Source organism: Ursus maritimus, unplaced genomic scaffold (genome assembly GCF_017311325.1).
Source record: "Ursus maritimus isolate PB19 unplaced genomic scaffold, ASM1731132v1 scaffold_14, whole genome shotgun sequence".
Lineage (NCBI taxonomy): Eukaryota > Metazoa > Chordata > Mammalia > Carnivora > Ursidae > Ursus > Ursus maritimus.
In genome coordinates, this window is record NW_024423786.1 from 50,096,181 (window position 1) to 50,117,271 (window position 21,091).

The window sequence follows — 21,091 nt, forward strand, 5'->3', positions numbered from 1 at the left end:
CTGCCTGGCACACAGCAGGTGTTAATGTATCTGGTAAATTGACATTGAAGAAGGTTATGTATGCGTCTTCACAAATAGTGCCCTCCTAAAAGGCTGTCTCTTGCACCTGAACGTAAGCTCCTTGAGGGTGAGGACTTCTTTTCCTGTTTTGTTCACTGCTGTACCCAGGAGGTGTACCGAAAATATTTATTGAAGGAATGAGGGGCTCTCCTATCAGGTTGTCTAGCTGCTGATTTCTCACACACACATACGTGTGCACATCAGTAAATAAAGGTGTCCTTCCATCTCAACGGCTGGGCCCACAGAGTCGCCCAGGAAAAGCTGGAAGGGGAAAAGAGGGAAACCAAAGAACTGTATAGAAGTTTGGGCCCCAGCTTGGAAGGCAGGATGAACCTGGGCCTTCTTGTCTGGTTGACCACAGCAAGGACGGGACAGCGATCCCTTAGCAGAGGCAGGGTAGACTTCTGGGTGCTCCCTCTTTTCTAAGGGTCTTTTCTGAGTTCTGAGGCCTCATCAAAGCAAAAACCAATCCTGTCCTTGGGGCAAGGCGTGGCACATCGTAGGAACTTGATTATTTGTTGGACGAACTCATAGGAGGCGCTTCATGCCTATTTGCTGTGTTGACACATAGGTGCTTCGGTGGCTTCTCGTTGAGTAAATAAGGGGGATCCCATGTTCTCCTCCAATTCCGGGGTCCCAGGGATGAGCCCAGACTGTATCTACAATTGAAGGCAGTTGTTTCAGGTTGAGGCCACCTGGCCAGGAGAGGCGTGACGTCACGAAGCCGCATGACGTCATGCGCCGGCAGATTCTCACGAGTGGGGGCTGGGAGGGGCAGGGCGAGGCGGGGTGCGGACAAAGGGACCCCGCGCGCCTCCCCCGCCGTCCCCAGCGCGCGCGCCTGGGCCGACCCGCCACATCTGGAATTCATTGCAGCCGCCGCCGGAAAGGGGAGGGGAGGAGGGCGGGGCGAGTGGGGGGCCTAGGCGGTGTCTCTCCCCGCCCCCCTCTGTCCCCGGTCCCGAGCCCCGGGACGCAGTCCCAGCCCGGCCGGCAGCCCCAGCCCCTGCCGATGCCGTCCCGGGGACGCAGACACCAGAGCCCCTCCGGTCAGGGCAGGGACCCGGGCCGGCCCAGCCAGGTGAGTGTGCGGGACGAGGGGAAGGCAGAAGGGAGGGGCCCGGGTTCCCTAAGTCGCAGGATCGCAGCTGGGGAGCCAGACCAGGGGTTGGGGGCGCACCGGGGCGCGCACGCGCCGCCCGTGCTCCTGCTGCACGGAGGGAGTGGTCACTGTGCGCCCTCTCCACGACTCCAGGCCGCCCCTATAGCCTCGGCCGCGAACCCCCAGGCTGAGCTCCCCGCCTTCCCCGGCGGCAGGAAGTTGGCGCCGAAGACAAGGCGGATCCGAGCGCTTTCGGCCAGGGACTGGGAGGCAGAACGGTGTGGTCCGGGACCGGGGGGGTTTGGGGAGTGTGTATGAGGGGGAGGGCCCTCCCGCCGGCGACTCGGGCTGGGCGAGACCGAAAGGTGCAGCGCGCCGCGGAGCTTCTAAGCCAAGGGGCGGGGTCCCCAGGGAAGGCCGCCTGCCCCACCGCCTGCAGGTCTGCCTCTGTGCCTCAGTTTCCCCGAGTAGTTCGTCTTCTTCAGTCACCCCCTTGGGGGCGTGGCTTTGTTCTGGAAGGAAAGGGAATGTGAGTGCGTGACTCCCGCGTCTCTCCTTTCACCTGGGGCCCAGGGACGGGGCGGGGGTGCAGTCACCCGTGGCGCGGACCCCGTGTGGTCCCGGGCCCAGCAGAGCGTCGGAACCTCGCCCCCTCCTCCGGCACGAGTTGACTCACCCGGGGATTTCCATGCCCTCCCCCGACTCTGCCCTAGTCAGATGCTCCAGGCGCCACGCGCTGGGCCCACGGTCCCCCCGCGTGGCGCGACGGCGGTTTGGTATTGGCGGTGCGGCTGCTGCTGTTATCACTACCCCCCCAAAACTCCCGCCCCTAACTCCTCTGGGAATACTGGGGCGAAGCCCCTGGCGGGACGCAGAGGTGTCCCCCACCCGCACGGGAGATGTAGGGGTTCCTTGCGTGTGGCTGTCGCGAGAGAGGAGGCGCGGCCCCAGCAGCGGCGAGTGTGGATACCGCGCATTCCACCGCCAGATAAGGAGGCCTAGACTGCAGCCCGAGGGCGGGGGCGGGTCCTGCCGCTGTCTCCACGGAGACGCGCTGGGCTTCGCAGGGTCAGGGGGCTGCCAGCGACCTGAGGCGTCTCCAGCCTTTGCTGTGATTTGGGGGCTAGGCTGAGTTTAGGTGCCTCTGCCCTCGGGGGCCCACGGGGCTTCGTTCATTCGTTCGTTCATCCGTTCAACCATCCATCAATCCATCCATCCATCCATCCATCCATCCATCCATCCATCCATCACACGCGTTTCCAGAGCACCTTCTGTATGCCAGGCATCATGCCAAAGGGGCTGAAAACAGACTTGGTCTGGGGCCTCCAACACTCATATTCTACCAAGGAAGCCAGACAGAAAACAAAATACTACAATAATAATCTCTCAGAATGGCAAGTTGTGTGAAGCTAATAAAGCAGGATGCTGTAATGGAAAGGCCCTGGGGAAGGTGGCTGTGATAGACTGATGGTCGGAGGAGACCCCTCTGAGCCGGTGACTTTAAAACCGAAACCTGAAAGAGGAGAAGACAGTCATTCCCCGATTTGAGGGAAGGGCATGCCAGGTGGAAGAACAAGAACAAATCTCTGAGGTAGGAATGGGGGTGGCACCTAGGGGCCAGTGTGGTTGGCGTTGAGAGGCCCTGGGGGAGAGTGGGAGGAGGCTAGATGGGCAGGGGCCAGGCCATTTTGGGCAGTGGGGAGCCATGGAAGAATTTGGAGCTGAGGGAGTGACACACTGTCCTGGCCTTGTGATTTAAATAGCTCCCCCTGGCTGCTGCATGGAGAACGGCAGTGTAGGGCGGGCCTTACAGCCGAAGGGAAACCAAAAGAAAGGGGGTGAGGGCGCTGCCTTAGGGCGAGTGGCATGGATCAGTGAGTGACAAGCACAAGGCCTGCCTCAGTGGAACTTGGAGGAGGGGTTCTTGGAAGCCGCTGAGGCTTCCCCTGTCCTTCCTCTCTCCTAATCTCCCCCTGAACAGTCTTGGTCTATCTTCCCTTCCCTCCAAACCCTGTCACTCGTCCCTCCTATTCCATTTCAGGCCTGGCCATTCCCCGATTCTGAGCCCGGTGACCTCTTACTGAGCCTCTGGGAAGAAGTTAGGATGGCCTTGGTGAAGGTGGGCAGGAGACAGGCCCTGTGTTTAGCCAGGTCTGGGAGCCTGACACAGGGAAGGGAAACAGCCAAGGCCTGTGTCTGCCTGGGGGTGCCTCTTCTGTCAGCCCTAATCTCCAGGCCCTGCTTCCTCTTTCTGGGAAGCATGAGCCTGACTTAAGCCCTGTCTTCAGCAAAGTCCTAGTGGGGAAGATGAGAAGAGGGAAGCAGTGTGGGCCTCAGTTTCCCCTTTTCTAACTAGGCGAGCTACCCCTCCTTCTGAGGATGCCTTGACAGCCTCCAAGGGCTGCAGAAAGTGAGTGTGCAAGCTCCCAGTCTCCCCCACCTCCTCCCCAGGGAAGAAGACAGACTTTTCGGTGGGTCTCTGGGGCGTGAGGACTGAACCCAATTCTTATTTCTCCAGGAACCTTCCATAAGTCTTCCTCTTGGCTGCCAAACCAGAAGGTTGGTGGCCCCATGTGAGGAAGGGGTGAAGGGGGTGGCCATGGGACACACCCTGGGCTTTTCGCCCACCAGCAGGGGTGCTTCCCAGGCCTGCAACGGGCCCTTGATTCTAAGTCATGAACCCCAGGAGGGGCCCAGTAGGCCAGGGCAGCCTGGGGGCGTCTGGTCGACGTGACCCGGCGGTCAGGCCGCGGTTCACAGTCTCCCCCGGGACATCCACACAGCCCTAACTGTGTTCTCTGAAAGAAGTGGTTGGCCTGTGAAGGCCCCATCACTAGCGCCTTCCTTAGAGCGCCCCCAACTGGGCCAATCAAATGCCAAGGACGGAAAGCTCGGGCCAATGGGCGAATCGCTCAAGGCCCTGGGATTGAAAACAAACCAATCAGGGCGCGGGCTGTTTCTGCCCCGAAGGCCGGTCCAGTAAGGCCCGGGCCAGGGCCAGGCTAGCTCCCGGCCGGCTGCAGCCTGCAACGGGCAGAGGGCATCGGGGCGCCCAGGGCCCGGTCCGGCAGGGGAACAAGGGGCCTCTGTGTGGCGATCTGGGCGGGGCGGCAGTCTCCGGGGATGCGCACAAGCCCTTCTCTGTTTCCAAACTAGGACGGATGCCCCTTCACTGGGGGGGAGCAGCTGCCTCTGTCAGGCCCCGGGCCAGGGCGCCCCTCTGAGGGGGCGTCGGGGGCCTGAGATGGCTTGGGTGACCCCGGAAGCCCCCCATAATTCCCAGGCTCCCTAAGAACCGGCCTAACCAGCCTTTTCTGGAACGGTACTCCTGGAGCGCACGTGGTCCTCGCCAGGCAGGTTTCCAGGCACCTAGGGAGGGCTCTTCCCGCGCCCTCCCCCCTTAGCGAAAGGCTGGAGCTTCCTCCTGGCTCCCCTTGTGAAAGACAGACACTGCACCAGCTCCTCTGAAATAGCGCCCCCCCCCAAGCTGGGAGGAGGCCACGATGTTGGCCTCTCAGCCTCTCTGCCCACGCTTCTTCCCGCCCCCTCCCCCCACGGCTCAGTTTTCCTTGAGAGGGGGGTGACTCAGGCTTTCATGGAAACAAATACCGTCCCCCACCTCCCCTCAACCCCCTCTCAGCGGTGCTGCTCGCCCCCTCTTCGGCTCACATGACTTCAGCGCCTGCAGCAGCTGCCCCATCCTCCCAGCCAGGACCTCCCAGACTGGTCTCCTGTGGCTCCCCCATCCCATCACCCCCTCCCAGCCTTTCCCACACCGGATGTGACTGGGAAGTGAGGACTCCACCCTGTTTGTTCCAGGGGCCTCACATCTGGATTTCATCCTGGCTGGGGAGGGGGGGTGCCAGCGCCCTGCCCACCCCGCTGGGACCCCTCTGTCCCACAGCAGGGCTAGATGGTGCTGATGAGAACAGGATGTTGGGAATCTTGTGTGGCTAGCTCAGTCTACACCCCCTCCTCCAAGACTGGCTGGAGGGCACCTAGGCCCCAGCTGTGTGTTTGGCAGGAAGAGGGGAGCTAATATATTGGTTAATACTTATTGAGTGCTTGCTATGCGCTAAGGGTGCCTCATGTACCATTACCCTTATGCAGTGGGCCTCATGTACCATTATGAAGTGGGCTTTCTTCTCATTGCGCAGATGAAGACATTGGGGCTGAGAGGCTGAGTATTGAGTGACTTGCCTAAAGTCCCACAGCATGTCAGTGGAGTGCGGTTGAACCCTGGATTGCCTCCAAGGTCTTTGTCCTTGAAGATGCCATGACCTCTGAGATGCTTAACAGGGCCGCCCTGGTGTCTCCCCAAGACCTTATCTTGGGAGCACCCGGGGCTCAAGGCTTAGACCCAGCCTGATACCCAGGGCAGTGGGTGGTAATGAGTAGGGGATGGTGCTATCAGCAGCCAGCCTCTTGCTGACCCGGGTTGGCAGGTGGCATGAGGCCCCAGGCTCTAGTGTATTCCAGAAGGGAGATGAGCCCTCCAGGCCCTGCCCAAGGCTCATTCTCTGGGTAGGTGAGCAAGAGTTCTGGAAGTTTACTCCATGTCCCTCATGCTGTTTAGGGGAGCTTCTGTTCTTTTTGAAAGACAGTGCAGCCTAGAGATTATGGAGGCTTTGGAGTGGTTCTCTGGCTCTGCCACTTCCTAGCTTTGAGACTCACAGCAAGTGAATTGACCTCTCTGGGTTTCCCATTGGTAAAGCAGGGGTGATGATACTTCTGACTTCTTGTGGCCCCTCAGTGAGGAGTGAGGGAACAGGGACTAAAGCCACACCCATCCAACGTCAGAGCCCAGGGAGCAGCCGCAGCACTGACCTGTCTGTCTGTCTTCTGTCTCTGCAGCTCTGACAGCCCCATGGCCCTAGCCGGCCACTGAGCCCCACCATGGGCGGCCTGTACTCAGAGTACCTAAGCCCCAGCAAGGTCCGGGAACACTATAATTACACCAAGGAGACGCTGGACACTCAGGAGACGCCCTCCCGCCAGGTGGCCTTGGCCCTCATCATCCTGCTCTGTTTTGCCATCGTGGTGGAGAACCTGCTGGTGCTAATCGCGGTCGCTCGCAACAGCAAGTTCCACTCAGCCATGTACCTGTTCCTGGGCAACCTGGCCGCCTCGGACCTGCTGGCGGGAGTGGCCTTCGTAGCCAATACCTTGCTCTCGGGCCCGGTCACGCTGGGGCTGACTCCGGTGCAGTGGTTTGCGCGAGAGGGCTCCGCCTTCATCACGCTCTCCGCCTCTGTCTTCAGCCTCCTGGCCATCGCCATCGAGCGGCACGTGGCCATTGCCAAGGTCAAGCTCTACGGCAGCGACAAGAGCTGCCGCATGCTGCTGCTGATCGCGGCCTCGTGGCTCATCTCACTGGCTCTCGGCGGCCTGCCCATCCTTGGCTGGAACTGCCTGGGCCATCTCGAGGCCTGTTCCACCGTTCTGCCGCTTTACACCAAGCACTACGTGCTCTGCGTGGTCACCATCTTCTCCGTCATTTTATTGGCCATCGTCGCTCTGTATGTCCGCATCTACTGCGTGGTCCGCTCGAGCCACGCCGACGTGGCTGGCCCCCAGACGCTGGCCCTGCTCAAGACGGTCACCATCGTGCTGGGTGTCTTCATCGTCTGCTGGCTGCCGGCCTTCAGCATCCTGCTCCTGGACTACGCCTGCCCCGTCCACTCCTGCCCTGTCCTCTACAAGGCCCACTACTTCTTCGCCTTCGCCACCCTGAACTCACTGCTCAACCCCGTCATCTACACGTGGCGCAGCCGGGACCTGCGGCGGGAGGTGCTGCGGCCGCTGCAGTGCTGCCGGCGGGCGGCGGGGGTTCAAGGACGGCGGGGTGGGACCCCGGGCCATCGGCTCCTGCCCCTCCGCAGCTCCAGCTCTCTGGAGAGGGGCACGCACATGCCTACGTCGCCCACGTTTCTGGAGGGCAACACGATGGTCTGAGGGGCAAGTGGGCCACCAGGCCGTGGCAGAGGGCTCCGTGGAGAGGCGCCAGTTGACCTCAGACAGAGATGGGGGCTGCCGAGCAAGAGGCCCCCACGCCACAGACCTGGGTGATATTGACAATATTTCACCCTGGGCATGGCCGGCTGAGACACCGACCTGTCGGACGGCAGAGCTGCAGTGGGTCAGAGGCTAGTGCGGTAACTGATGTGACCCCCTTCAGAACTGGTCATGGGGAGGCCCGGGGGACCTGGAAGGGGCCTGGGTGACAGCCGGTAGGCACTCAGGTGACACAGCAGGCAAGCACTCGGGGGGAGCTCAGGGCAGGAACAATTTACAACCCGGTACAAGGGGTTTCAACATTTCACGACTGTCTGACCCTCTGCCCTGTACGGAACTTCCTTCTCTGAATCCAGCCCTCCGTCACCTTTTCCTGGCAACTTTAAGCCACTTCCCCAGAAGCACTGTCCCAAAGGGCTGGAGGCCTCCTCCCTGACTGTCCTGGGCGGCCCTGGCTGACAGTTGCAAGGCCCAAATCCACAGCTTCCCCAAATTACACCAGCTGCCACTTTGGTTGCTTCTTCCCTTTCCTCTGTCTCTCCACGAGATGCTGGGAAACCACGGCGGAGGGGGGGAGGCTGGATGCCATTCTCAGACCTCATTGGCCAATTGCACTATTTGGGGCACAGAGGAGTCACCAAGGGCTGGAAAAACTGGTCTGGGGGGCTGAGGAGGGCTCTGGGCCTCCTGGTGGAAAAGGGTAGAACTTGAGAAAGTTCTAGGGGAGCTGTTGGCACAGGACCCCCACTCCTAAAAACCCCGCCCCCAAGCTACTCCCACCTCCAGCCCAGCCAAGGTAACCAGATCTCCTGAGGCAGGGCAGCCTTGAGCCTTGAGCCCGCTGTGCCTCCTTTCGAGTTGTATTGTTTGGAGAAGCATGGGGGTGGGGAGGCCACGGACGATGGTTGTGGGGTGGTTGCCCCCCCAGAAGGACTGCCCCAGAAGGACTTTGCTAAATTCCGTGGATAGATGGAAGGGACATTGCGGTACAAATGTATATTTATGTGTGTCTGTGTGCGCGTGCGTGCGATGCGTGTGATCTGTCCCCACCGTGCTCCCCCAGAATGGATGCTGTTGTCGTCTCACATCGTGTTCAAGCTGCCAAAGAGGGGTCCGGCCCCCACACAGACTCCTCTCTTACTGCTGGCTCATCTCCCCGTTTGAGAGCTGGGGTACAGCTCGCCTTGGGGAAGGAAACCTCATGCCTCAATCGATTTCTTGTGAATGCAAAGGCTGGGGGAGTGGGTCTTGGGGGGCAAGGAGCCAGTTGGGGGCTTTTCTCCCCTCATACAGCTCCCCAGATGCCCCCCGTGCCTGAGACCTGGGCCCAGGCCAATAAACGGTTCAATCCCTTGTTCCGGTGTTTGTTGTCTTTGGGGCTTAAGGCGGCCGTTGCCCTAAGTAGCACCCGGTGGCTGGAGGGTGGACGGGATGGGGAGGGTGACGGGATGGGGAGGGTGGCTGCTGCCCAGGCCACTCATACTTTGCCAGCCTTCCTATTTTGTGCCCCAACCCCGCCCAAGCAGGGTTGCAGTGGCTTCTGAGAGAACAGGGTAAATGCTGACCTTTCCCCTAGGGCATCTGTCTGGCCCTTCCCAGTGATTAGACTCTAGGCCTGCCTGCTTCCCTCCAAAGATGGCCTGGAGGGTGTGGGGAGGTCCCCTATTTCATCTCATCTCACATACATGTTCTTCCCTGGGAGATGGTTTTGGGGGACGTGGGCCCAGATAACCCTCCAGGGCTCAGTATTCCCCAAAGGAATGGGTAACTTTCATCAAGCACTTCCCAAGACGTGAATCCCAGAAGGTGAGAGTTACTATGAACTATCGTGGAGATGTGGGTTCAGAGAAGGTAAGTGAGCTGCTCAGGGTCACACAGTGAGTTGGAGCAAGCGCCTGTCTGGATACGAACTCAGGCAGGAACAATTTACAAACTGGTACAAGGGATTTCAACGTTTCACTGGGCTGACTCCCACCAGCTCCATCACAGGGCCAGAGAGTATCCTCCACCCACTCTTTGCCGTGGAAGGAGTGGGCAGTGTGAGCAGCCAGACCCCATCCAAAACCAGGAGAAACCCAGATGGGACACAGCTGGGGGGTGGGTTCCTAGCTCAGCTCCAGGGTGACACTCCCTTCTGCCCAGAGGCACAGGGCCCAGCGGCTCCTTTGAAGATAGATCTGGGGCTTTGATGGGGAACCCAGTCCCCAAGCTAGAGCCCCACCCAGCACACCAACGCAAACACTTGAGCGGCCAGTGAGAGGAGTGGGGCCAGCAGCCAGAGGCTGAGAGATCTGCTCTTCCCTTTATTTTATTTTATTTTTTTTAAAGATTTTATTTATTTATTCGACAGAGATAGAGACAGCCAGCGAGAGAGGGAACACAAGCAGGGGGAGTGGGAGAGGAAGAAGCAGGCTCATAGCAGAGGAGCCTGATGTGGGGCTCGATCCCAGAACGCCGGGATCACGCCCTGAGCCGAAGGCAGACGCTTAACCGCTGCGCCACCCAGGCGCCCCTGCTCTTCCCTTTAGAATCCCCCTCCTCAGCAGCTCCCGGACAGCCTCTGGAAACCCGAGTCCCAGCTGAGTGGAAGGAACAGAGGAGATACCGGCCAGGCCAGAGTCAATAGATTTCCCCCAGATACACACCTGCTTTCTCTACCGCCTCCTTCTGGGCCTCCGCTCGATGATCACCTCCTCAGAGGGGCCTGCCCTGACCATCGTCTGCTCCGCCTCCACTGAGTCCCTCTCTTACTCATCATCTGGGAGGATATTATGGGTCAGTTTATCTGCTTCCTCCCCTCCACTAAACTGAGAGCACCTTGAAGATAGGACGGCATCCGTCTTACCACTGTGCCTCTAGCATCTTAAATAGTACTTGGCATGTTCCCACCGCAGGGACTTTGCACGTGCTGTTCCCTCTGCCTGGACCAATCTTCCCCCACATGTGCCTGTGCTTCCCCTGTGCTTCCTCTCTGCTCCCTCTGGTCTACAATAAAGTATCACCCTGGGTGAGGCCTCTGGCCATGCGTACATCTCTGGTCCTATCTGCTTACCTTGCTACTCTCTTATATGCAGAACATTTCGCTTTTTTATCCTAATTATTTTCTACCTCCCCCTTTGGAATGCCAGTTCGGTGACAGTGGGGGTTTGTGTCTGTCCTGTTCACGGCTTGGCCCCGGTGCTCAGAACAGTGATGTGGACACAGCACGTGCTCAATAAAGGTTTGTCGAGTGAATTAAAGCAAAAGCACATGCTGGTCTTCTCAGTGAGTGTTAAGTTTATTTCCTGTGAAGAAAATAAAATAGAGAAACAACAGTTTGGGGGACTCTGTAGACTCTCTTATTGGCACTCTGACAGTTTAAAAAACAAAACAAAACTGAGGCACCAGCGAGGTCAAGTAATCTGACCAAGGTCACGTGGCACGTGAGTGGAGGGGCAGGGATTTGAACCCCGGGAGCCCTTGGTTGAAAACTGTAGTCCCATCTGATGGTTCTTAGTATCCTGGCCTGAGGATCTAATTTGCTGACATCTCTCAAATCTCGGAGCCTAGAACAGAGCAGACCAACCCCCAGGGATGCACAGTGACTTTCCCTACAGAGGCTGTTGGCCATTAGGGAGCATTAAAATCACCTGGAACAACCTGGCAAAATGCAGATCCTTAAGCGTCTAGCACGTGAATTGTGGCTAGTGTGATGCAGGAGCTGAATTTCAATCTTAATTAATTTAAAAGTAAATAGCCACATGTGGCCATTGGCTACAGTACTGACAGCACAATTCTAGATTCCGGATCTGGCTTCCACCGCCTCTGAGCAAACGAACCCTCTTGCCATTATGCCATCATTTCAACAAAAGTTCATTAAGTCTTACCACCATAATTATTATGAATGACACTGTAGCTTCCACTTATTATTGCATGATTTTGGGAATATTTCTTTTTTCTTTTAAAGATTTTATTTATTTATTTGACAGAGATAGAGACAGCCAGCGAGAGAGGGAACACAAGCAGGGGGAGTGGGAGAGGAAGAAGCAGGCTCATAGCGGAAGAGCCTGATGTGGGACTCGATCCCAGAACGCCGGGATCACGCCCTGAGCCGAAGGCAGACGCTTAACCGCTGTGCCACCCAGGCGCCCCGGGAATATTTCTTTAAATTATGGCATCAAGATGAGGCTCAGTTGCAGATGACAGAAAACACAGAGTATAAGTAAGTTAAGAGAGAAATTGATTTGTCTCCTATAAAACGGTTTCAGAGGAAATTGGTCCTGGATAAGGACAGACGCCTAGTTATCCGCGGTCCAGGCTCCTATCCTATGTACCTTGATCTCTCTCTCCCTCCTAATCTCTCTCCACCCATCCCTCCATCCACCCTCCGCCTACCTAAATACTTCACTGTGTTTCCTAAGAACAAGGCATTCTCTTCTATAACCTTAGTAAAGTTATCAAAATCAAGAATCTATAAACTTACATCAGTTTTCACCAATGGTCTTATTACTGACCTTTAGAGCAGAAGAAAATCCCAGGTCACTTGTGGCAGTCAGTCGTCTTTTTAGTTTCCTTTAATCGGAACAGTTTCTGAACCTTTCTTTGTCTTTCGTGACCTTGACATTTTTTAAAAATATAGGTCAGTAATTTGGCAGAATGTCCTTCAAGTTGGGCTTGTGTCATGTTTCCTCATCATTAGATTCAGGTTACGCATTTTTGGCACAAATACCACAGAAGTAATGTGTTTTTCTCAGTTAGTCCTATTGCTGGCACTTCGATCACTGGTGGCATTTGCCAAATCTCCCCACTTGAAAGTTACCATTTCCTCCTTCGTAATTATTAAGTATCTTGTGGGGAGGTACTCTGAGACTCTGTAAATATCCTGTTACTTATCAAATTTTCGGTCGTTTAGCATCTATTCTTGTCTGAACCAATTATTACTCACTGAATTTTTTAAAGAAAATCAGAGGATATCACATCATTTTCTTCCACTTTTTATTTTTAGAAGAAAGTGACACTTTTTTTTTTAACTTAACCACAATACCATGATCATACTTATCAAAAGGATCAATCAGTGTTAAAATTTCCCCATCTGACTCTATTTTCTTTTTTAACATTTGACTTGTGTGACCCAGAATCCAAACAAGGCCTTCTCGTGGCATTTATGAATCTCTGAGGTATTTAAATTTTGTTTTTATTGAAGATTTTATTATTTTTATTTTTATTTTTTTAAGTTTTATTTTATTTATGTGACAGAGAGACAGCCAGCGAGAGAGGGAACACAGCAGGGGAGTGGAAGAGGAAGAAGCAGGCTACCAGCGGAGGGGCCCGACGTGGGACTCGATCCCGGAACGCCGGGACCACGACCTGAGCCGAAGGCAGACGCTTAATGACTGCGCTACCCAGGTGCCCCTATTGAAGATTTTATTTATGGGGTGCCTGGGGGCTCAGTCTGTTAAGCATCTGCCTTCAGCTCAGGTTGTGATCCCAGGGTGCTGGGATCAAGCCCCACATCGGGCTCCCTGCTCAGTGGGGGGCCTGCTTCTCCCTCTGCCTCTGTGTCTTTCTCTCTCTGTCTCACATGAACAAATAAATAGAATCTTTAAAAAAAAGATTCTATTTATTTACTTGAAAGAGACAGAGAAAGCATGATGGAAGGTGGGGGGAAGGGCAGAGGGAGAGGGAGAAGCAGACTTCCTGCTTAGCAGGGAGCTTAACGCGGGGCTCAATCCCAGGACCCCAGGATCATGACCTGAGCCAAAGGCAGAAGCTTAACTGGCTGAGCCACCCAGGCCCCCTTCTGAAGTACTGTTTAACAAACTTCTCTTGTGAAACCTATTTAGCTTTGTTTAATGCGGTTTAACAATTTTCTCTCCCTTCCTTCCTTCCTTCCTTCCTTCCTTCCTTCCTTCCTTCCTTCCTTCCTTCCTTCCTTCCTTCCTTCCTCCTCTCTCCCTCCTTTCTGTCCTAACTCATTTGTTGAAGAAACCGGGTTGTTTGTCCTGGAGAGTTTCCCATAGTTTGGTATTGGTTGATGGTAACCTGAAGGGGTCATTTAACAGGTCCCCTGTCAGATTCAAGATTGGTATTTTTTGCTTCAATTCTTGATAGGTAGTGCTGGAAACTTCCATCAGGAGGACATGAAGTCTGGCTTTCTCTCTCTCTTGCTGGTAACTAAAACTGATCAAGATGTTCAGATGCCATCAGCCTAATCCCGCCTTGATAAATTCCCCATCCAACGATTCCTAATGGTCTGGTCATCCATGGACAACCATTGACTGGATCCATTATTTCCAAAGGATTTCTGGTCCACCTCCCCATCTCCACATCCTGGCTCTTTTGTCTCATTTGTCTACGAAGCAAATGTACTCTCCCAAAATTCAAACATCTGATGTTCACCACATTTCCCCGAATGTCTTGTCTGGAAAAGTCAGATCGGTCAAAAAAAAAAGGAAATGAACTTGGGTGGATGATTCATTTTTCGTGGTGACTGTGGTGTGTTAAAGGTGCAAACTAGAAAGTCTGACAAACCTGACCTCTCAAATCCAATAGTCAACAACCCAAGCCAACCTTGGGCGAGCCATCTGACAAACTTCAGCTGGTTTCTTCATCTGCAAAATGGATATGTTAATAATTCCAACCTCAGATGTACAATGGTACTGCCGCTTCGGAAAACAGGTCTGGTGGTTTCTTACAAAGGCAAATGTAAACTTGCCATATGACCCAGCAATTTGACTCCAGGTATCTACCCAGGAGAAATGAAAACCTAGGTCCACACAAAGACTTGGATGTGAATGTTCATTATAGCATTTTTCTAATAGCCCCAAGGTGGAAACCACTTAAATGTCCATCAGCTGGTGAATGGAGAAACAAAATGGGGTATATCCATACAATGGAATATAACTCAGCAAAAAAAAAAAAAGAGGTATATATTACATATATACTGGTATACACAATAGCATGATGAAACTCAAAATAATTGTGCTAAGTGAATGAAGTCAGACACAAAAGATCCCATATTATATGGTTCTATTGTCCATAAGAGGCAAATATTTAGAGACAGAAAGTAGGTTAGTGGTTGCCTGGGGCTGGAGGTAGGAATAGGGATTAACTGTGAGCAGGCATGAGGGCTGTTATCGGGGTGATGGAAATATTCTAAAATCACGTGGATTGTGATGATAGTTGAACAAGTTGGTAAATTTACTAAAAACCATTGATTTATACTTAGTGGGTGAAAATTTTAAGGCGTGTAAATTTTGCTTTAATAAGCTTATTAAAAAAGAAACCCAACTTCTCAAAATACATATGAGTGCTCTATTTGATTCCTACCCTCCGAGATCTTACATTCTAGTAGGGGAGACAGTCTATAAAAATAAATATATAATACAGTGTTAAGAAGTTTCCATCATGGAGAAACAGTACCCAGGTTCCTTATAAGATTAAACATAGAACTACCATATGGTCTAATAACCCCAGTTCTGGGTATATATCCAAGGGAAATGAAATCAGTATCTTGGGGGAGCCTGGGTGGCTCAGTCAGTTAAGTGTCTGACTCTTGATCTCCTCTTAGGTCTTGATCTCAGGGTCATGAGTTCAAGCCCCACGGTGGGGTCCATGCTGGGCGTAGAGCCTACTGGAAAAAAAAGTCAGTATCTTGAAGAGATATCTGTGCTCCCGTGTTCGTTGTAGCATTATTCACAGTAGCCAAGATACCAAAACAACCCAAGTGTTCATCAAAGGATGAATGAATAAAGAAAACGGGAGATATATATACATGTTTGTATACATATGTATGTCCCACATATATACTTATAAGTTACATATATAACAAAATGTGTGAGAGAGACGCATATATACATAATCACGATGGAATGTTATTCAGCCATAAAGAAGAGAATCCTGCCATTTGCAACAATATGGATGAACCTGGAGGACACAATGCTAGGTGAAATAAACCAGACACAGGCAAATACCGTACAATTTTGCTTATACGTGGAATCTAAAAAAATGGAACTCACAGAAGCAGAAAGTGGAATGGTGGTTTCCAGGGGCTGGGAAGTGGGGAAAATGGGGAGATGTTGGTCAAAGGGTACATAACTTTCAGTTATAAGATGAGTAAGTTCTGGGTGCCTGGGTGGTGCAGTTGGTTAAACGTCCGACTCCTGGTTTTCAGCTTAGGTCGTGATCTCAGGGTCTTGAGATCAAGCCCCACGTTGGGCTCTGCGCCAGGTACGGAGCCTGCTGACGACTTTCTCTCTCTCCCTCTGCCCCTCCCCACAACTTGCTTTCTCCCTCTCTCAAATGAATAAATCTTTTTTTTAAAAGATTTCATTTATTTATTTGACAGAGAGAGAGAGTACAGCAGGGGGAGCAGCAGGCAGAGGGATAGGGAAAAGCAGACTCACTGAGCAGGGAGCCCGATGTGGGGCTCGATCCCAGGACCCCTGGGATCATGACCTGAGCTGAAGGTAGACGCTTAACAACTGAGCCACCCAGGTGCCCCTACACGCAGCTTTTAGTTGCTGATTACACCTCAATGAAGCTGGGGATAATGCTTCTGAAACTTCCACAAGTGGGGAGCTTGTGAAGAGTACAGCTTCCTGGACCCTACCAGGGCTGGCAGAATCTGATGCCCAGCCCAGGACTCTGCATCTTTACTCTGAGCTGCTCCTGATGTGACCCATCCGTGACTTAGAATTTTCAGAGTGCTGGCTTGGGGCTGATTTTAGCCTGTAAGATACTGGCTCGGACAAGGCCGTTGCTTTGTCCCGTCTACGTAGAAATCGCTCTCATCCAGGGTGATCCGCAACCTCGGGGGGATGTTTGGCAATGTCTGGAGACATTTTTCTAGCCTCACCTGCAGGTGGAGATGGGATGGGGCTGATCATCGTGCCGTACAGACGACAGTCTCCCGTGACCAAGGACTATTGGGCCCCAAATGTCAGCATTGCCCAGGTGGAGGTACAGCCGCGTGTGCCCTCCTGGCTCCTTCCACCTGATCGGCTGGTTCAGGACTCCTAGGCACAGTCGGGAGTGTGAGGAACTTCTAGAGGCATCCCCAATGCCCTCATTGGAGACTGTCACGTCGCGTCTCTTTGCCAGGTACTTTTAATAACTTGTGATTGCCTTTGGAGAGGCAGTTGTGGTTAATTAGTGGTCATTTCCGGGAAGGAGGTGCTTCACGCGAAGTCCCTCCGATTTAATGGCCAAGGAAGGCCCACTTCTCATTCCTGCTCAGTGTGGTGAGGCAGGTTTTCTTTGCACTTCCGGAGCGGACGCTGTGTGTTTTCGCTTCGTGCTCCAGGAGGTGGGTGATTCCCCAGGGTCCGTCCACTGTTTTCCTCTAGGGCGGGGGGCGGGGGCTATGATGGGTGGTGGCCACAGGACTCAGGCAGACCGGGGAAGCCTGGGGTGGGCTGAGCGAGGCAAGACAGGACTTAAGTGTCTTAAGGAAGGAAGCAAGGAGGCCCAAGCTTGAAGTGGGTTAGAGAAGTGGGGAGAAGTACTCTGGTGATTTACATAAACGGAATCATGTGGTTGGTCCTCCTCTATGCCTGGATTCTTCCACATGGCCTAATGTTTTTGAGATGTGTCTGTATTTTTGCATGGAGTTACTGAGTGCTTTTTTCAAAAATTTAAATTCAATTAGCCAACATAGAGTGCTTATTCTCAATACTGAATAGCAGGGTTCTGTAAACTCTATAGTTTGAAGGCCAAATTCACCTCGCAGCCTGCTTTTGTAGGAACTATAAGCTAAGAAAGGTTTTTACACTTTTTAATTGTTGGGGGGGAACAACATTGTGGGACATGTGAAAATAGTATGAGATGATTCAAATTTCAGTGTCCACTAATAAAGTTTTATTGGAACACAGCTGTGTCCACTCAGTTACATAATTATCTATGGCTGTTTTCACTTTACAACTGCACAGAATTGTTGTGACAGAGAATATGGCCCACAAGTCCTGAAATATTTATTATCTGACCTTTCCCAGAAAAAAGCCTGTGACCTCTAGGTTTAGTATTACGTTGTATGAATACGTAATTATTTGTTTCATTGTTGTTAGACGTTGAGTGGTCTTCAGTTTTTGGCTATTGTGAACAAAGCTGCTATGAATATTTTTGTACATGTCCTTTGGTGGATAGAAGCACTCATTCCAGGAGTAGAGTTACTGGGTCATTAGGGCAGGGGTACATTTAGCTTTGGACATTGTCAAATCATTCTCCAAATTGGCCATACCATTTTGGACTTCTCCAGGAGTGTTCTGGTGTTGCTAACACTTGCATTTTTTTTTTTTTAGCACTTGCAAATTTTTCTTTTTTCATTTTAGCCATCCCAGGGTGTGTGTGTGTGTGTGTGTATGTGTGTGTGTGTGTATGTAAGCTGATATTGCACTGAGGTTTCACTTTGCATTTCCCTGATGACTAACGTTAAGCAGCTTTTCGTACGAGTCTTGGCCATTTGGATATCCTCTTTTGTGAAGTACCTGTTCAACTCTTGTCCACTTAAAGAGACAGATAATTCTCTATTAATTTGAAGGCATTCATTGTGTATTGTAGATATGAGTCCTTGGTCAGTGGACATATATTTATGGCTTGTCTTTTAGTGGTATCTTTTGATAAAAAAAAAATCCTCTTAATACAGCCTAACATTTTCCTTTATGATTAATGTGCTTTAGGTCCTGTTAAAGAAACAATTGCCTATCCTAAAGTCACAAAGATGTTGTATATTTTATTTTAAAAGCTTTCTTGACTTTGCTTTCACATTTAAATGTGGAAGACCTCTGGAATTGAGTTTTGTATATGGTGTGAGGTAGAGATCAAGATTTACCTTCTTCCGTATAGCCATACAATGGGCCCAGCATCATTTATTGAAAAGACCAGGCTTTTCTTGCTGCTCTGCCAGTTGTTTTTGTTTGACATAAATAATCACATGCTCCAGCATCAGCATTCCAAAAAGGCAAAGAAATCTTCCGAAAAACTCCTCTTCCTGCCCAAAGCTCCTACCCTCTAGTTAACATTCCTTATCTCCAGGAAGTTAACCATTCCTTGTTTCTTTCCCAAGGCTTTATGTATAAACAAGTAAATATCCAGAATTCTCCCCCCCCTTTTTTTTCCACATAAGCTGTATCCTACTATGCATTCCGTTCTACATCTTGCTTTGTTTCCTACTAGCAATTAAAAATAAACCTCTAAGGGGCGTGTGGGTGGCTCAGTCATTAAGTGTCTGCCTTCAGCTCAGGGCGTGATCCCAGAGTCCTGGGATCGAGCCCCACATCAGGCTCCTCCGCTGGGAGCCTGCTGCTTCCTCTCCCACTCCCCCTGCCTGTGTTCCTTCTCTTGCTGGCTCTCTCTCTCTCTGTCAAATAAATAAATAAAATCTTTAAAAATAAATAAATAAAAATAAACCTCTAAGGTATTATATGGAAAAATACCCTTTTGTTTTTTGTTACTGTGAGATCTGTCACTATGTGAATGAAATACACTTTCTTTTTTTTTTTTTTTAAGATTTTTAAATTTATTTATGTGACAGAGAGACAGCCAGCGAGAGAGGGAACACAAGCAGGGGGAGTGGGAGAGGAAGAAGCAGGCTCCCAGCGGAGGAGCCCCATATGGGACTCGATCCCGGAATGCCAGGATCACGCCCTGAGCCGAAGGCAGACGCTTAACGACTGCGCTACCCAGGCGCCCCGAAATACACTTTCTTTAGCTAAATCTCACTGATGGAGAACTAGATTCTTTCCAGTCTTTTGCTACAGACAAAACTTAGTGAATAGCTGCGTCCACTTCTCACTTTGCGTACGTGCATGACTGAATCTTACGAGATTTCTGGAAGTAGAATAGCTGAACAAGAACGTGTGCATTTGTCATTTTGATGAACGTTTGTAGACTGAACATTTACTGCTGGGAGGGGGAGGAACAGGCATTACACCCTCACCTACGCAGGGTTCCATGAGGTATCATTGTCTTCTTTTTTAAGATTTTATTTTTATTTGAAAGAGAAAGAGTGCATGTGCATGAATGGGGGGAGGGTGAGGGGAAGGGGAAGGGGGAGGGGGACAAGCAGACTTCACGCTGAGTGGGATCCAGACACAGGGCTCGATCCTGAGACCATGAGGACCCTGAGACCATTACCTGAGCCGAAGTCAGATACTCAACTGACTGCCCACCCAGGCACCCCCCCCCAACTTTTTAAAAAGTAATCCCTATGCCCAACATGGGGCTTGAACTTACCCCAAGATTGAGTCACGTACTCTACTGACTGAGCCAACCAGGTGTCCCTCCATGAGTCTTTATTGTGTGCCAACTATATCCTGGGCACTTTACTAGATGTTGGTCATGGGGAGGTATGACACACCTGTTGGGCTGGGGGAGATCAGGAAAGTCCCCTTGAAGGAGGTGATGGTTGAGTCAAAATAGAAAGAATGGATTAAAGATTTTCCAAGCAGGAGAAATGGGTGTGTAACGCAACAGGGCTTTCCAGGCTAAGGCAACAGCAAATGTGGAAACCTTGCAACAATTACCTGTGGTTATAGAATAAAAAAACCCGAAGTCTGGTGGCTTAGAACAACTCCCATGTATTATGCCTCATTGTTGCTGTGAGTTGGGAATTGAGGAACACAGTGAGCAATTCCAGCTTGAGGGTCTCTCATACAGTACAGTCAGGTATTGGCTAGGGCTGCAGTGGTCAGAAAGCTTGCCTGGGGCTGGAAGAGCCACTTCCAAAGTGGCTCACTCACATGGCTGGCAGATTAGTTCCTCTTGCCCTGGGACCTCACCACCCGGCTGCTTGAGCATCCTCACAATATGGCTGTAGCTTCCCCCACAAAAACAAGATGGTGTGATGTCTTTTATAACCCAGCTTCAGAAGTCCTGCACTTTCACTTCTACCGTATTCCTTTGGCCCTGGTTCCAAGTGGGAGAAGGCCCCACAAGGGGATGAATACCAAAAGGCAAAGAAGGTTGGGGCCTCTTGGAGGCTGGCTACCACAGGTCTTAGGCAGGAAAGGGCCGGGAATGACCAGGAAGGGGCTCAACTGGGATAAGCAAAGGAGCGATGGTAACAGCTGATGTGGGTGGGGCTAAGTGCGTAAGGGTTGGGTTTACTCTAAGAGCACTGAGAAGCCATTCAGGCTCATTCAATGGGTTAGGGAGGAGGTGACCTGATCAGATGGATTCTGAGAAGATTCCTTCCCCTGCCATGGGATTCAATAGCTGGGTATGTGGTGAGAGGCCTGAATGGCAGCCCAGGAAGGACGCGGGGCAGGTCATCTGGGAGAGAAGTGAGGATGATCTAGGTTGGGGTGGTGTCCTTGGAGGGGCAGAACAGCAAACTGATTTGAGGGCTGTTTGAAGGAAAAACCTGCTGGGCTTGGTACCAAGCCTTCTGTGACCCAAACAAAGCCATCTGCCTGTTTAAGGGCCCTGCAAGAAGCAAGTGGGTCTGCCCAGCACACTCCAGAGTTGTTTTCCCCAGATCTGATTCCTGGACACTTGAGCCCAGAGAGAGAGAGAGAGAGAGTGTTTGAGAGGCCTAGCCTGTTGTTTCCTGCCCGGCCCCTGTCTAGGGTGAGTGGCAAAGTGTCCCTTTTGAAGCCTAGAGTCTTGTTGCCACCGCCTGAGGCTTTTGCTGGGCCAAACGAGAGCTCAGCGGCCATGACTAATTCCCCAGCATGTGGGTGACTCAGCTCTGGCCTTCTGACTGAGTGGCTCAAGGCATGTGGCTATCTCTCCACCAGCCCTGGCTCTTAGGGCTGCCCTGACCTTGGTTGGGCCGACACGTAGCCTCTGCTGGCTTCTGGAGTATGGCCCTTCAGCTGAAGGCTGGAATGTGGCCTCGAAAGCAGGGAGCTCAGGCCTGATAAGTCTTTCACTTGAGGTGTTCATGAGCACTACTTTGGAGACTGAGAGGTGGAGGCGGAATTAATGCCAGCAAGA

The 21,091-nt window shown here is 52.1% G+C and overlaps 1 protein-coding gene across 1 annotated transcript; it reads left to right on the forward strand.

Annotated features, from left to right (window-relative positions):
• The first annotated feature begins 1,011 nt into the window (after positions 1–1,011).
• On the forward strand, positions 1,012–8,532 carry S1PR2 (sphingosine-1-phosphate receptor 2). Its single transcript, XM_008708131.2, has 2 exons — positions 1,012–1,141; positions 6,017–8,532. The coding sequence occupies exon 2, from the start codon at positions 6,059–6,061 to the stop codon at positions 7,115–7,117; it is 1,059 nt and encodes a 352-aa protein (XP_008706353.2). The 5' UTR covers positions 1,012–1,141; positions 6,017–6,058; the 3' UTR covers positions 7,118–8,532.
• The last annotated feature ends 12,559 nt before the right edge of the window (positions 8,533–21,091 follow it).